Source organism: Mesoplodon densirostris, chromosome 17 (assembly GCF_025265405.1).
Source record: "Mesoplodon densirostris isolate mMesDen1 chromosome 17, mMesDen1 primary haplotype, whole genome shotgun sequence".
In the NCBI taxonomy this organism is placed as follows: Eukaryota; Metazoa; Chordata; class Mammalia; order Artiodactyla; family Ziphiidae; genus Mesoplodon; species Mesoplodon densirostris.
In genome coordinates this window covers 12,638,593-12,652,181 of record NC_082677.1, presented here as the reverse complement: position 1 = coordinate 12,652,181, position 13,589 = coordinate 12,638,593, and the positions used below count along the sequence as shown (strand labels likewise).

Here is a 13,589-nt window from a genome sequence, read left to right as displayed (position 1 = left end):
GATGTAGTAAGAATCCAGCTAGGTCAGTTTAGAGAGAACCCCTACCGGGGTATCTGATCACCCTCAATATCTGATCGGATTCTTCATCCCCCCACCGTTAATAGCTGATCATCCTGGTCTGCCTTCAGTTAAGAATCCTTTCAAGTCGGTTTGGCCAGAATTCAGCCCTTACACCTGATATTTCCTTTTAGGAAATTTCCACCCACTGTTTCCCCGCCCCACCTTGGCTATAAATCCTTACTTGTCTATGCTGTTTTTGTAACTGAACCCAGTTCTATACTAATGTTTCTTCTCCCTACTGCAATAGTTCCTGAATAAAATCTGGGTTTTTTACCGCTTGAATTACTGTCAGATTCCAGGTTTCTTTAACAGTGTATACCAGAAAGAGCTGAGAACAGGGACTGAAAACAATACTTCGACACAAATATTCATAGCAGCACTATTCACAATAGCTCAAAGGTGTAAACAACCCAAATGTCCATTGCTGTATGTATGAATTAACTGAGGTACATACACACAAATAAGATGCAATATTAGCCATAAAAAAGAATGAAGTCCTGATACTTGCTATAAGGTGGATGAACCTGGAAAACATTATGTTATGTGAATGCAGACAGATGCAAAAAGGTCACATATTCCATTCACGTGAAATACCCAGATTAGGTAGATCCTTAAAGTCTGAAAGCAGTTGGGGTCTGCTAGGGTCTGGGAGAGGGAAGAATAACGTGTAATTGCTTAACAAGGGTGAGGAAATTGTTTTGGAACCAGTACGGTTGGTGGGTGCACGACACTGTTAATGTACTGAAGCCTACTGAATTGTGTACTTAAGTGTTTCATTTCACATTCTGTGAGCTTCACTTCAATAATCATTTTATAAAAGTTTATAACCCAACAACCAAAGTTGTTTAAAGGTGCAGAATTACAGTCAGACATTGCAATGTGCTCTGGTTATTCCGTTCCTGAATCTTTACAACTCTTCAGTGAGGTGTTTTGTTTGATGGTATTAAATTCATTGGCACTTGATTGATAAACTATCATAGGCTGCAAGGCCTGCACTATTAAATACAGGAATGGTGTCTTTCCCTTTCATGAGGATGGGCTAAGCGAGAAAAGCTTGTTCCAAGTTTCTTTCACTGTAGAAATTAAACAGGGCTCCCTACCTCACAAAGAGCCACACGCTACCTCTCGTTTTACGGAGCTGGATGCCGGGCCAAAGAAAGCGCTCGTGGGCCTCGCCCGACCACCGGGCCTTAGTCACGAAAGGCCTCGCGGGGACCAGCCCCAGGCGGGAGCATCCTGGCGTCGAGCCTCCTGGCCGCGGCCCCGCCTTCCCACCTCTACCGCTTCCGCCCGCGGTCGCCCGCCCAGCGCGCCAATCGGAAGCGCGGGCGCCGTAACAGGCGGTCGGCGCGGCTGTGGCGCCGCGCGGGCAAGGGGGCGTGCGGACCGAGCGGCGGGCGGGCGCGCAGCCGGCAGCGCGGCGCCGAGGTCGGCGCGTCACGTTCTGCGCGGCGATATCCTGAGGCGGCGGCCCGCACAGGTGGGCTGCGGCGGGTGGCGGTGGCGCGCCTGCGGACGGGGTAGGCGCGCGAGATTCGGGGCGGGGTCAGAGGTGAGCGAGCGGCTTCCCGAGTGGCTTTTCGCCGCTTCCGGGGCCCGGAGCCTGAGGGAGGAAGGCCGTGTCCCCGGAGACGCGGTGGGCCGGGTCGAGCCAGCCGCCCTCCCGGCGGTCCCTCCGTTGCCTCGCGCGGTGCTGCCAAGTCACGCTTTTCATCTTAGTTTTGACCCTTGGGTTCCAGTTACAGGTATTTCCGGAAACTCGCAAGAATTGCGCGTAGCGCTTCTTTGGGGGCGGGGTTCTCGGTGTCCATATTGAATAAAGGTAGTTCGCTGCGCTGTGGAGTTGGGCCGTTTTTCAGGTAAAGTCTGAGTTGTAAACAAATGCTTGAGCGGTTGGAGGAGACTCACGTCGATCGGGGAAATCAGTGGGATTGATGGCGACGTTCAGAATTGATTACTGGTCCTCGCCGTGGTTCTCGGGAGTTCAGAAATAAACTTGGCGAATAGCTGCCTCTGGAAGCCATCTCCGATAACCACCACCAGGCAGGGGCTGCGTACAATGAAGTAGGACTCTCAATAGAAAGTGATTAGCGCGATTTTCGGAGTCAGATTGAGTACCGTGTACGATGAGTGATAACCATGATGTAAAAATAGGTCAAAATTAAGAAAAAATATTTTATTAGTCTGAGTAGAATCGAGGCCTTACTTTAAATGTTTTGCTTTCAAAAATCTAAAAATGGCTGTTGGATTGAGTGGTCTGGAAGGTTGTAGGATTTAGGAGAAAGAATCTTAATATTAAAAAGAGAGGTCTGAATTCCAGTCTAGTTGTGTGATCATGGGAAAGTCACTAGTTCTGAGAGCCTTATTCTGTAAAATGAAGACGATGATAATTACAGTGGTTTTCTTCCAGGGTTCTAGTAAATTCTGTATACAGTCAGAATGTTTGGTTTGTAAGTGGTTATTGGGTTTTTTAGTACTTAGTTTAAATTCACTAAGCCTTCCTCTCCATCCCCCGCAATTTAGTGACAGGAGATAGTCATCATCACATTTCGCCTCTACCTAGTGTATCTTCATCTTTAGATTCAATGGTCAGAAAATTTTCACCGTAAATTCATCTTAAATCTTTCATGAGCTCTTCTAGAGTAGGAGTACTGTCTTATTTGTTTTTTAAATGATTATTCCTGGAACCTGTATGGTGCTTGTCTTTTTTTGGTGGTTTGTGGGTTTTTTCCTGTTTTTTCCACCTCCTCCCCTCCTTTTTTTTTTTTCAAACCTGAACTGGCAAAACTTAAGCTTTGGGTTCACCCAAAGCGAACCAAAACAATTTAACACGGAAAATAGTGTTTTCTGTCGCTTAAAGATGTGCTCAGCTGTGTATAGACACACAGGGGTGGTTACAAGGAGTTAGGTAAAGAATTAGGTTAAAAATAAACTTTATTTAGCATCACTCTCAGAGCAAACATACTATTTCTGTGGGAGGCAGAGAGGATATAGCAGTCGAGTTAAACTGCCAGCACCTTTGAATCACCTAGGGAGTTCCAAAATGGTGATCCCTGGACCCTACTCCAGACCAATTAATGAGAATCTCTGGAGGGTGGAGCATGGGTATCCCACTTTTTAAAGATTCCCAAGGTTACTCTCTTGTGCAGCCACGATGAGAGCGTGTGTGTTAGAGGAATGAGGTTCTTCAGGGGTGTATCTTGTTTGCTTGAAGAGGTGAAAGGCTGGAAGAACTGGAGCTGCACTGGAAAATGTAGCCTGGGGCATTTGGGGGAATATCATTAGAGGACTTTTATCAGCAGGTATGATGAAATGTATGATTTGTAAAGTGAACTGTGCAGTGACCAAGGCCAGAGGGCAGGCTGTTAAAATAATCCAGAGTAACAATGAAAGCAGCAACTGTGATGATAGAAGAAATTAAAAAACATTCTCTCCTGGGTGTTAAACATTTTTAAGAAACTGAGTAATGATTTTAGCTTGCAAACTGTATTTTGCCCTACCTAGTTACAACTTTTCAGCAATGAGTGTATAGATTGTCATATAATGAATTTTATTGTTACTAATTATTTTTAAAGGGTATTAGAAATATATATGCCTCAAATAATTTTCCTTGTTAATTACTAAGTAATCTCCTATCTCTTGAGAGCTTTATGTTAATATAGGGGTTGTGTTATTTTTGCTTTTTCAGTACTCTAAGACTGATTTCTAAAAGTACGGTTTTTCACCCCACTTCATCAACGCACATAAGTTTTCTCCTTTTTGGACCGCTATTTTATACCACAATGGTAAGCTACAGCTCAGTATGTTAATATTCTTAGAATGTTCTCTTCCTTCATCTTGATAAAGGTATCTGTATGAAACAGAAATATTCTTGTAAGCTGCCCAAGTTACCCTAACTGGGAAATTACTTAGCAATCACATGCAAAATCTTCTCTACAAAATAGGGGGCTCATCTCTCAACTCAGTGTTAAAATCATATCCAGATTACACAGATAATCTATCTGTCCTTATTTTTGTGAAGTATTAAAAAGTAATTACTTCTGTCTGCTTTACTATAGTCCAAATCATTGGCAAGAAGGATGGGTTTAAATACAAATAGTTTTGGGGGCATAGGTTTCTCATAGTTTAAAGTTCCTCTTAATTCAGATTTAAAAAAATTTTTTAACAACAAATGTAACCTGCTTACTGCAAATAACATTTAAGCAGCATTAGTTTTAAACTTCTAATGGCAGATTTCTACTTACCACTTAGAGTCGGTAAACATACTTAGGGCTGGGCATTTAACTCTTGCCATTAAAGAATTAAAGACAAAGGAGAAAAAAATCACTTTCTGTTTTAAAGAAACAGCAGCATTTGACAGAGAATAAATGAACACTAACCACCATATCGGATAAACCTCAGAAAACATATATCTTCTCTTCTTGGGATCTTGCGTGTATACCCTTGCACTGTTAGAGAAAAGCTATCACAGTGGGGTTCTGACCTTGCCTTGTATTTTGCATTCGTATTAGCCAGTCACTTCCCTCTAAAGTATTTGAACGAAATAGTGAATAAACTATACTAGTGTTTACATATGCAAGTATATCTCACTGGAGCTTCTAAAGTTTTGATATCAGAAGATTAAATATTTACTTGAGAAGACTGGCTATTTGAAATTGTCCTAGAGTATACATTTGATTGTGTTTATTATAATTTTTTTATCTAAACTTACTTGAAGGTTTTATAGCCAAAATAATTAAAAGAACCTTGTGTTTTTGTCAAGAGTATATATTCAAAGTTATGTTTTTATGTTGGAAAATAGTTTATTCTCAAGAATCTCATCTTGAATCCTGGGAAACAGTTTCATTGAAATCTGCCCATAAGATATTTTAATAAATTAAATTGGTATAAATTTATTTTAACAACCTTTTGAAATACTGTCATATTTTAGACTTTTTTACTTACTCCATTTAGATGCTTGATATGTAGGGGTTCTATTGCTGTTTAAAAAGCCCAGCTAGGGACTTCCCTGGCGGTCCAGTGGTTAAGACTTCGCCTTCCAGTGCAGGGGATGCAGGTTCGATCCCTGGTCGGGGAGCTAGGAATCCCACATGCCTCTGGACCAAAAAATCAAAACATAAAACAGAAGCAGTACTGTAACAAATTCAATAAAGACTTTAGAAGTGGTCCACATCAAAAAAAAAAAAAAAAAAAAAGTACCACAGTGTTCATTGCAGCACTATTTACAATAGCCAGGACATGGAAGCAACCTAATTGTCCATCAACAGATGAATGGATAAAGAACATGTGGCACATATATACAATGGAATATTACTCAGCCATAAAAAGAAACGAAATTGAGTCATTTGTAGTGAGGTGGATGGACCTAGAGTCTGTCATACAGAGTGGAGTAAGTCAGCAAGAGAGAAGCAAATACCGTATGCTAACACATATCTATGGCATCTAAAAAAAAAAGGTACTGATGAGCCTAGCGGCAGGGCAGGAATAAAGACGCAGATGTAGAGAATGGACGTGAGGACATGGGGTGGCGGGGGGCGGGGAGAGGGAAGCTGGGGCGAAGTGAGAGTGGCATCGACTTATATACACACTGAATGTAAAATAGTGAGCTAGTGGGAAGCAGCAGCATAGCACAGGGAGATCAGCTCAGTGCTTTGCGATGACCTAAAGACGTGGGATAGGGAGGATGGGAAGGAGGCTCAAGAGGGAGGGGATATGGGGACATGTGTATGCATATGACTGATTCACTTTGCTGTACAACAGAAACTAACACAGTATTGTGAAGCAATTATACGCCAATAAAGATCTATTAAATTTAAAAAAGGCCAACTATTTTTGTAATCATATGTATTCTCCGTCCTTAGGACTAGGAGGACAGGGTCTCTTCAACCTTTTCATGATTTCCAAAGTCTGGCAATATTTATTCTTCTCCCTACCCTCTTGGGATTTTGGTGGGTGCTAGGAGCTTTTATTCCATGCAGCTTAGTAGATTGAAGTATTGGCGTCTGCACAATAAAACAAAAATATAGGTTCTTGTAAATAAAAAATGAAATTCTTTGCCTCTCAATGAAATTAAAAATGACTGTCATTGTGAATGAAAAATACTGTAACTCTGTGTGATACCCAAACCACAAAACTAGAAAGAAATCATTGGTGGTGTATTTGCTTAATTTTTTTTTAAATCTAGTACTTTTTATTCTTGGGTATCATTACAGAAGAATGCTATACAAATGAGGAAGACAGTTAACCTTCTTATTTCTCCCTCTTGCCTTATAATAAGGGTCTCTAAGAAATCAGTGAAGGATGGGGATCTACTAGTAGATCTCAAATTGTACATGTAATAATAATACTATATTTCCATCATTTCTAAGATGCATTTGCTTTTACGTTTTAATTACTGAAGTGATAATGTGTCTACAGTCAGTGACATCTTACAGTTATAATTGGCAGCACTTTTTTCTTAATGTTAAATAATAATTCAGGCATATAACTGATGGTATCTTAAATTCATTAAAACATGCTAAGGATAGCCTTCATTTATTCTATTTTTGCTAGGCACTGACCTAGAAACATTGTATTATAGTTTCTCTGCATAATATTAGGAATTTCTAAGTTGATATTAGGTACCAACATAACAAGCCCCTCGGTTTTCAGGATTCCTAGCAGCTTAAGGGATTTTAGTCTTTGCTTCACTTTAATTGCATACCTGATGGCCAGTATATTTTCCTGAATGGTGCTCTTAAAATGCTGATGTTTTTAAAATGGTAGTAGTTACCATATCCAACCCTCAGCCCTGTATCAGCTGCACAGGCATGGCCAGACAAAATCATGGTAGCATTTCTTAACTAATTTGTGGTCATATTCAGGTGCCTGAGACTGCATATATTTTCTTTGTGCTATATCTTGAGCATACAGTGGGGTGGGTGGAGGAGAGAAATAAAAATGTTAGACCTGTTTTAGAAAATAAAACACATTTAAACACTTAATTAGAAAATGTTATATGTATATTAAATTATGTTTGTGTGAAAATAACTAATATTACCAAATACACTATTTACTTTTTACAGCAACAAGCTTTAGAACTAGCTTTGGATCGTGCGGAGGTGAGGCGTGACTAAGTTACATATTGAAATAGTGTTGTCTTTAATTGACAGAACTCAGTTTTAAGAGATTTTCGTATGTGACTGTCAAAAGAGTACGTTAATATTAGGACAAGTATGCAAATTTTTCTGTAAATACATAAAAACTACCAGATGATGTTTGGATCGTCTGTTACTTGGAATGCTCAGATTATAATGCTGTGGAATAGAAATTGAATAACACAGTGGAATAAACATTTGAACAGGTCATAGAGTTTCTAAAATTTTCTGTTTTAACAGATATTCTAACTGCTCAATTAAAGGGGAAAAATAGCTCAAATATATAGAGTCCTTGTAATTGGGTATGCTATGCATATTCTGAACAACCATAAAACATTGAAAATATTGCTAACCTGTGAAATCACAGTGGTGAAACTCTTATGATTTTGCTTATAATATAGCAAGTAAATATTGTGCTAAATTTTAGTGCAGTTTAAATTTCACTTGTTTGTAACATATATTTAGAAATAAAGTAGGTTTCCCTAAAAGGTATGATTTAATATGCATCAGAGACTTGAGTGACTGAACAGCCTTTTTAGCCTTACATGATTTATTAATACAGTTGTTCATGCAGTATGCAAAAGACAAGCTGTTTTCTTAAACTTCTCTTTTTTAGTATGTCATTGAAAGTGCCCGACAGAGACCTCCTAAAAGGAAATACCTATCTAGTGGAAGGTATGAATGCTTAATTAATTGATATCTTAGACTCACAGAAATATGATGATAGCCATCATTTATTTAATTCTTCCTAGACACTGAGCTAGAAATGTTATGTTCTGGGTACTTTGCATATACAGTTGACCCTGAACAATGTGGGTTCGAACTGTGCAGGTCCACTCATTTGCAGATGCTTTTCAGTAGTAGACAATACTGTACTTCATGGTCAGTGGTTAGTTGAACCTGTCGATGCAGAGGAACCACGGATACAGAGGACCGACTCTAAGTGATACGAGAATTAACCCCTGTGTTGTGCAAGGGTCAACTGTATTAGGAATTTCTAGGTTGGTGTTAGCTACCATATCCAGCCCCACTTCGCCCCCAGTTTTTGGGAAATTGGAGGAAAAATTACAGGAAAATTCAAAATGTTTATTTTATGATTATTAACATTACTTTTATACTGCCTTTGTTTATTAAATTTTAGAAAATCAATATTTCAAAAACTTTATGATTTATATATTGAAGAATGCGAAAAAGAGCCTGAGGTTAAGGTAAGTATACATTTTTTATGTTATTACGACTTTTTAAATGTAGTGGAAGAGGGAAATTTGAAAGAATTAGATTTGGATGATTTATATTTTTGTTAGTGAACAAATATCTTTTCTAACCAGACTAGCCAGTTCTGCAGCTAAACCAGAGCTCTGGCTAATCTGGCACCTGGCAGAGATCACCTACTTAGGTAGCAGAGGGGAACCATGTTTGCTGAGTAACGGACTATCTCACTGGGAAGTTAGAAGAAGCAAAGCCACCATATATATTATCTTTTGCATCTTTTTCTTCCTGAGAAGTTATTTGTAGACTGAAGACAGGAGAAAATTAAACTATTTCTTCATGGTGAGTTGCACTGGATAGTTAAAACTATTACAGGATATGTAGGAAATTTAGATGTGATAATAAAAGGTGAATTTGGTCAGAAAAATTAGTTTATGCCCAAGTTAACTTAATTCATTTTTATTTAGCATGAAAGTATGGGCAGTAGAAATGTAATAGAAATTGATTTCTTGATATTTTTTGGACCCTCAGGTCGTAAGAGCCTTAAAGGGCTCTACTGAGCTTCTGTTGTCTGTCTTTAAAAATGAATGCCTCTTAGGCAAAAAATTGGTGGAATTCCAGTAGTATCTAACCTTTAAAATCTTTAGGAGAAAAATGATTGTGAAACCATGAGTAAATCTTATGGTATGGTTTCCATAAATTCTGTCGAGGTATAGTTGACATACAATAAGTTGAGTATGTTTGAAGTGTACATTTTATAAGTTTTGACGTGTATTAAAAAAATTTCAGGGCCTCCCTGGTGGCGCAGTGGTTGAGAGTCCGCCTGCCGATGCAGGGGATACGGGTTCGTGCCCCGGTCTGGGAGGATCCCATATGCCGCGGAGCGGCTGGGCCCGTGAGCCATGGCCGCTGGGCCTGCGCATCCGGAGCCTGTGCTCCGCAACGGGAGAGGCCACAACAGTGAGAGGCCCACATAACGCAAAAAGGAAAAAAAAAAAAAAAAAAAAAAATTCAATAAATTTGAAGATCTAATTGGCTTTATTAAACAATTCATGAATTGGGCAGCATCTCATCTGGCAGAGATACTCTGAGGAGTTGCACAACATGGAAGGCTTTTATTGTAAGGAAAGCAGGACAAGGAAAGAAAATCATCAGCAAGGAAAAAATGAGAGTTCATTGGAGGAAAGTAAAAGTGCCAAAATGACGGCTTTTTGTTGGCTGAGCTACAGGTGTTTTGCATTGGCTGGGCTGCAGTCCTTTCCCATTCACTGAGCTTGTTGCTGGGAAGAAGAAAGTCTCCCTTCCCCGAGTTGGGGAAGTAAAGGAGTTGCATTTCCTGTTTGGGAGTTCAAGGTAGTTCTCTTCCTGGTGGGATCAGTAACTGATGTCTTCCTGTTTGGGGTAATTGATGATGAGTGGTGGGGCAGAAGAGCTCCCTCTGCAGTCCTTCTCCACTCCAGTTTTAGTTGAGGTTTCCTTTTATTAATTTTCACAGTATACACCCATAAACCGTCACCACAGTCAGTATAATGAGCATATACATTGCCTCAGAGACAGAACTGAGATAGGAGAGATAGGAGAGATGCTAAATTGGGGTTGACACCCATTGTCCACCAGCCAGATCTGGCCCACAACATGTTTCTGTAAATGACCTTTTATTGGAATACAGCAGCACCCCTTGATTTATGTCTTGTATGTGGCTGATTTTGAGGTAAATAGCAGAGTTGAGTAGTTGCAACACAGACCATATGGCCCACAAGACTAAAGTACTGTCTGGTCCTTTAAGAAAGACATTTTCTGACTTCCCATCAATGTGGTTAAAAGTTGCTTTGCTTTGCTTTGCTTTTTAAAAATTTATTTTCAAAATGCAGTTATTTGATTCTGTGGTGATTATAGATCAAGAATTTATAATTTCTTTCTGCATATGACTGTGTATATATATATGCACGTTGAATATGATACTCAAAATGGATTTGTTTTTTGATATCATGAAAAATATTCTATTGACATCTTTCACAAATAAGATTTGATGAAAGGATTTATTATATCTATAAGTGGGTTTCATTTTAAACCATATACATTTCTAAAATAATAGATTTTGGTGTGTGTGTATTAGGTTCCCTGATAGTTTTTTGGTTTTTTTAGCAAAGTGGTTTCTAAGGAGCTGTTAAATTGATTTACAGAAAATTGCTTAAGTTACTTACGTCCTCTTAACCAGTTAGATATTTTGGGGTTTAACATTTCAGCTGATTAGAGCTGTTGAACTTGTTTGGATCTAAGTTAGGCTATAAAATATTTAAGAAATGTGCTCTGTAACAGTACAACCAAAGAAAATGCCCCAAATTATTTATGTACATTTATACTTAATAGAAACTAATTATACATTATAGCATCTTTCTAAAAAATATTTACATTTAATGGTTTTCCTTTTTAAATATTTTTAATATTTGCTACTTGTGTACTCAGTACATATTTCATATTTGAGTGTGTTTATTGTTTTATATGTAGATCACTAGTTTTTCTTTGTGATATTAATTCATTTGCCTAAAACATAGTAGTAGATCAAAATTAAGTTTACACAGATGTGGAAGGAGTATCAGAGATTAACTCAGGTCTGATTTTGTTAAATGATTGCATTCTTTGTTATGCTGGATTATTTTCATGAGCTCTGCCTCTTTTTAAAGCAGAAATTAAGAAGAAATGTGAACTTGTTAGAGAAGCTTGTTATGCAGGAGACATTGTCATGTTTAGTGGTCAACTTATACCCAGGAAATGAGGGATATTCTCTGATGCTCAGGGGAAAAAATGGATCAGGTAAGAACTTCCGGAGGGCAGCAGCCACGAAAATCCCTCTGCTAGGTGGGATGTGCTCTTTTAGAAGTAGCTTCTTAACCTGCTAAATGATCTGTCCTTCCGATTGGTGATGACTTGATAAAAGAAGACTTTGATTCCAAATTGTTCTCTTTATGATGTTTTGTTAGAATGTTAGAAGTTACCTCTAGTGTGATTAGCCTTCTGGAATTTGAGAAGTATTCTGACTGAGGTCTTTGAAGTTAAATTATAAAAGACATAATTTTTAAATACTTGTCAAAATTTCCTTTTGTTCTGTTGCTATTTATGTATTTAAGATAGCACCAGGTGTTTTAAGGTATGTTTTTCTTCTGTGCTTTGAATATACTTTGAGTCTGAAGCTTTCAAAGTTAAGCAGATTCACGGCCTTTTGAATAGATTTCAACATTTTACTCCTATTAATGTGAATATGAAAATAGAGTTTTAAAATATAAATACTCTTAGATTTCACTAAAGAGGCATTTAAATTTTGATACAATGATGAAACTATGAGTTCTACAAGGAACTTACCTAGTTAAGAATTTTTTCTTGTGTTGGTTGTTAATTGTATAACACCAAGAGAATTTTGGTCTGTAAGTAGTCATTTTTCAGAGTGATACCAGATTATCCCTCTGACTTCCAGATTAGATTAAGCAATCTTCAAGGAACTTTTTAGTTAACAGATGTTGGAATTTTATCATATTCTGATTACTATACTGCTGGCAGTGATTTGTACTATGATTGTTGTGCCAGACGTTTTCCATAGTATGTTAGGTGTTTTCTCCTTTCTGCTCTAAAACTGTATACAGTTTATCAAGTTTTTTAGCAATATATAAGGTGATTTATTTTTAAGACTTAAATAAAGAAGGACTTTAGGAGAGCTTTTGGCTTTATTCTCTTTATTTTTTATCAGAAGTTACTTAAATTATTACCTAGGCTTTTTGGTGAGGCTGATCACTTTCTGAAACTTTATGTTTTAAAATTAAGATTCTGAGACCATTCGACTGCCTTATGAAGAAGGGGAATTACTTGAATACTTGGATGCAGAAGAATTACCTCCTATTTTGGTTGATCTCCTAGAAAAATCTCAGGTACAAAATTTTTCTCTTTAAAATGTCCTTAGATTTGCTAGATACATGTTGTTTTGTGGTGAAGGGTATTTAGTTGTATTCTCACTAGTGCATGGAACATGAAATGAGACATTGTACATAGCTATGTGAAAATTGGTTTATTGTGGGATATTTATCCTTTAGGCTCTACTGAAATGTTTAGATTTAGTTGATTCTTCTAAACTTGCTATAACAATTAACTCATCCACTGGAAATCTCCTTATAGCTACAATCAAGAAATTATGGAAGAAACTGCTTACTTTCTTGGCTCTCCAGCCATACTATTGTAGTTTACTGAGGAAAAAGAAGCCATCAGATGGGAACTCCCATTTCCTCCCAGCATCCCTACATCTCTGTCCACACTTTCTGCCTGCCTTCCTGTTAAAATGGATGAAATAAGCTGTTCCTAAGGCATCTTCTCCACTTTATGTTCTGGATCCTTCTCCTGGTCTTGCAGCTTTAACCTTCCTCTCTTCTATTATCTATTTTCCTCTCTCTAGTAGGTAAAGAATATAAGCATATTGTACCATCTCTCAACTTCTAAGAAAATCCTTTCCTGTTCTCACCTTAATTGGTCTCTTAGCAAAGTTCAGTGTAAATAACTGCTTCCTCCTTGAAACACCCTTCTTTTGGCTTCTGAGACATCACCTTTCTGGTTTTTCTCTTCCCTCTAGTCTTTCAGTCTTTTTTGCTGTCATCTCTGTTCCCCCATAAATACGTTCAGGGTTCAGTCCTAGGGATTCTGTTCTTTAGTAACACCCTCTCCCTGGATGATTTCAAACAGCTTAATGAGTTTTTAAAAATGACAGTTAATCCCTTGCTTATCTCTATCACAATGACCATCCCACCAAGCTCCAAATATACATATTTACTGGGATGTAGATTAGGTTCTTCAGACTTACCATGACAAAACAGAGCTTTTTATTTTTACCTCCCAAACCGGTTCTATTACCAGTCTTTCAATCCAATACAGATAACTATACTCTCACCTTTCACATTCAGTCCACCAGCAAATGTCACTTGTACCTTCAAAATATATGGTCTTGACCTTCTATAGTTACCTTCCTGAACTTCCTGTTTTCATTCTAGTACCCTAGAAATCAGTTTTCCACAGACAACCAGATTAAGCTTGCAAAACAAAAACAGAAAACAACAACAACACAGTTCCCTGTTTGAAGGTCTCCAGTGTCCTCTCAGTGTACAACACACCTGCCTTTCTGTGTGTCTTCACCTCCTGGTTCTCATC

General features: G+C 38.2%; 1 protein-coding gene across 12 annotated transcripts in view; it reads left to right on the top strand.

Annotated features, from left to right (window-relative positions):
• The first annotated feature begins 1,434 nt into the window (after window positions 1-1,434).
• The window catches only part of SUPT20H (SPT20 homolog, SAGA complex component), a 39,888-nt gene continuing 27,733 nt past the window's right edge, over window positions 1,435-13,589 (top strand). For 6 of the 12 annotated variants that reach the window (XM_060079717.1, XM_060079716.1, XM_060079724.1 and 3 more), the window contains exons 1-7: window positions 1,643-1,805; window positions 3,749-3,845; window positions 7,125-7,160; window positions 7,813-7,871; window positions 8,338-8,404; window positions 11,090-11,219; window positions 12,222-12,325. In XM_060079717.1, coding sequence (XP_059935700.1) covers window positions 3,843-3,845; window positions 7,125-7,160; window positions 7,813-7,871; window positions 8,338-8,404; window positions 11,090-11,219; window positions 12,222-12,325 — 399 coding nt within the window. In that variant the 5' untranslated portion in view covers window positions 1,643-1,805; window positions 3,749-3,842. Of the gene's footprint in view, window positions 1,541-1,642; window positions 1,806-3,748; window positions 3,846-7,124; window positions 7,161-7,812; window positions 7,872-8,337; window positions 8,405-11,089; window positions 11,220-12,221; window positions 12,326-13,589 lie in introns of those variants that run through there. The other 6 variants (XM_060079725.1, XM_060079723.1, XM_060079720.1 and 3 more) reach the window with 3 other exon arrangements.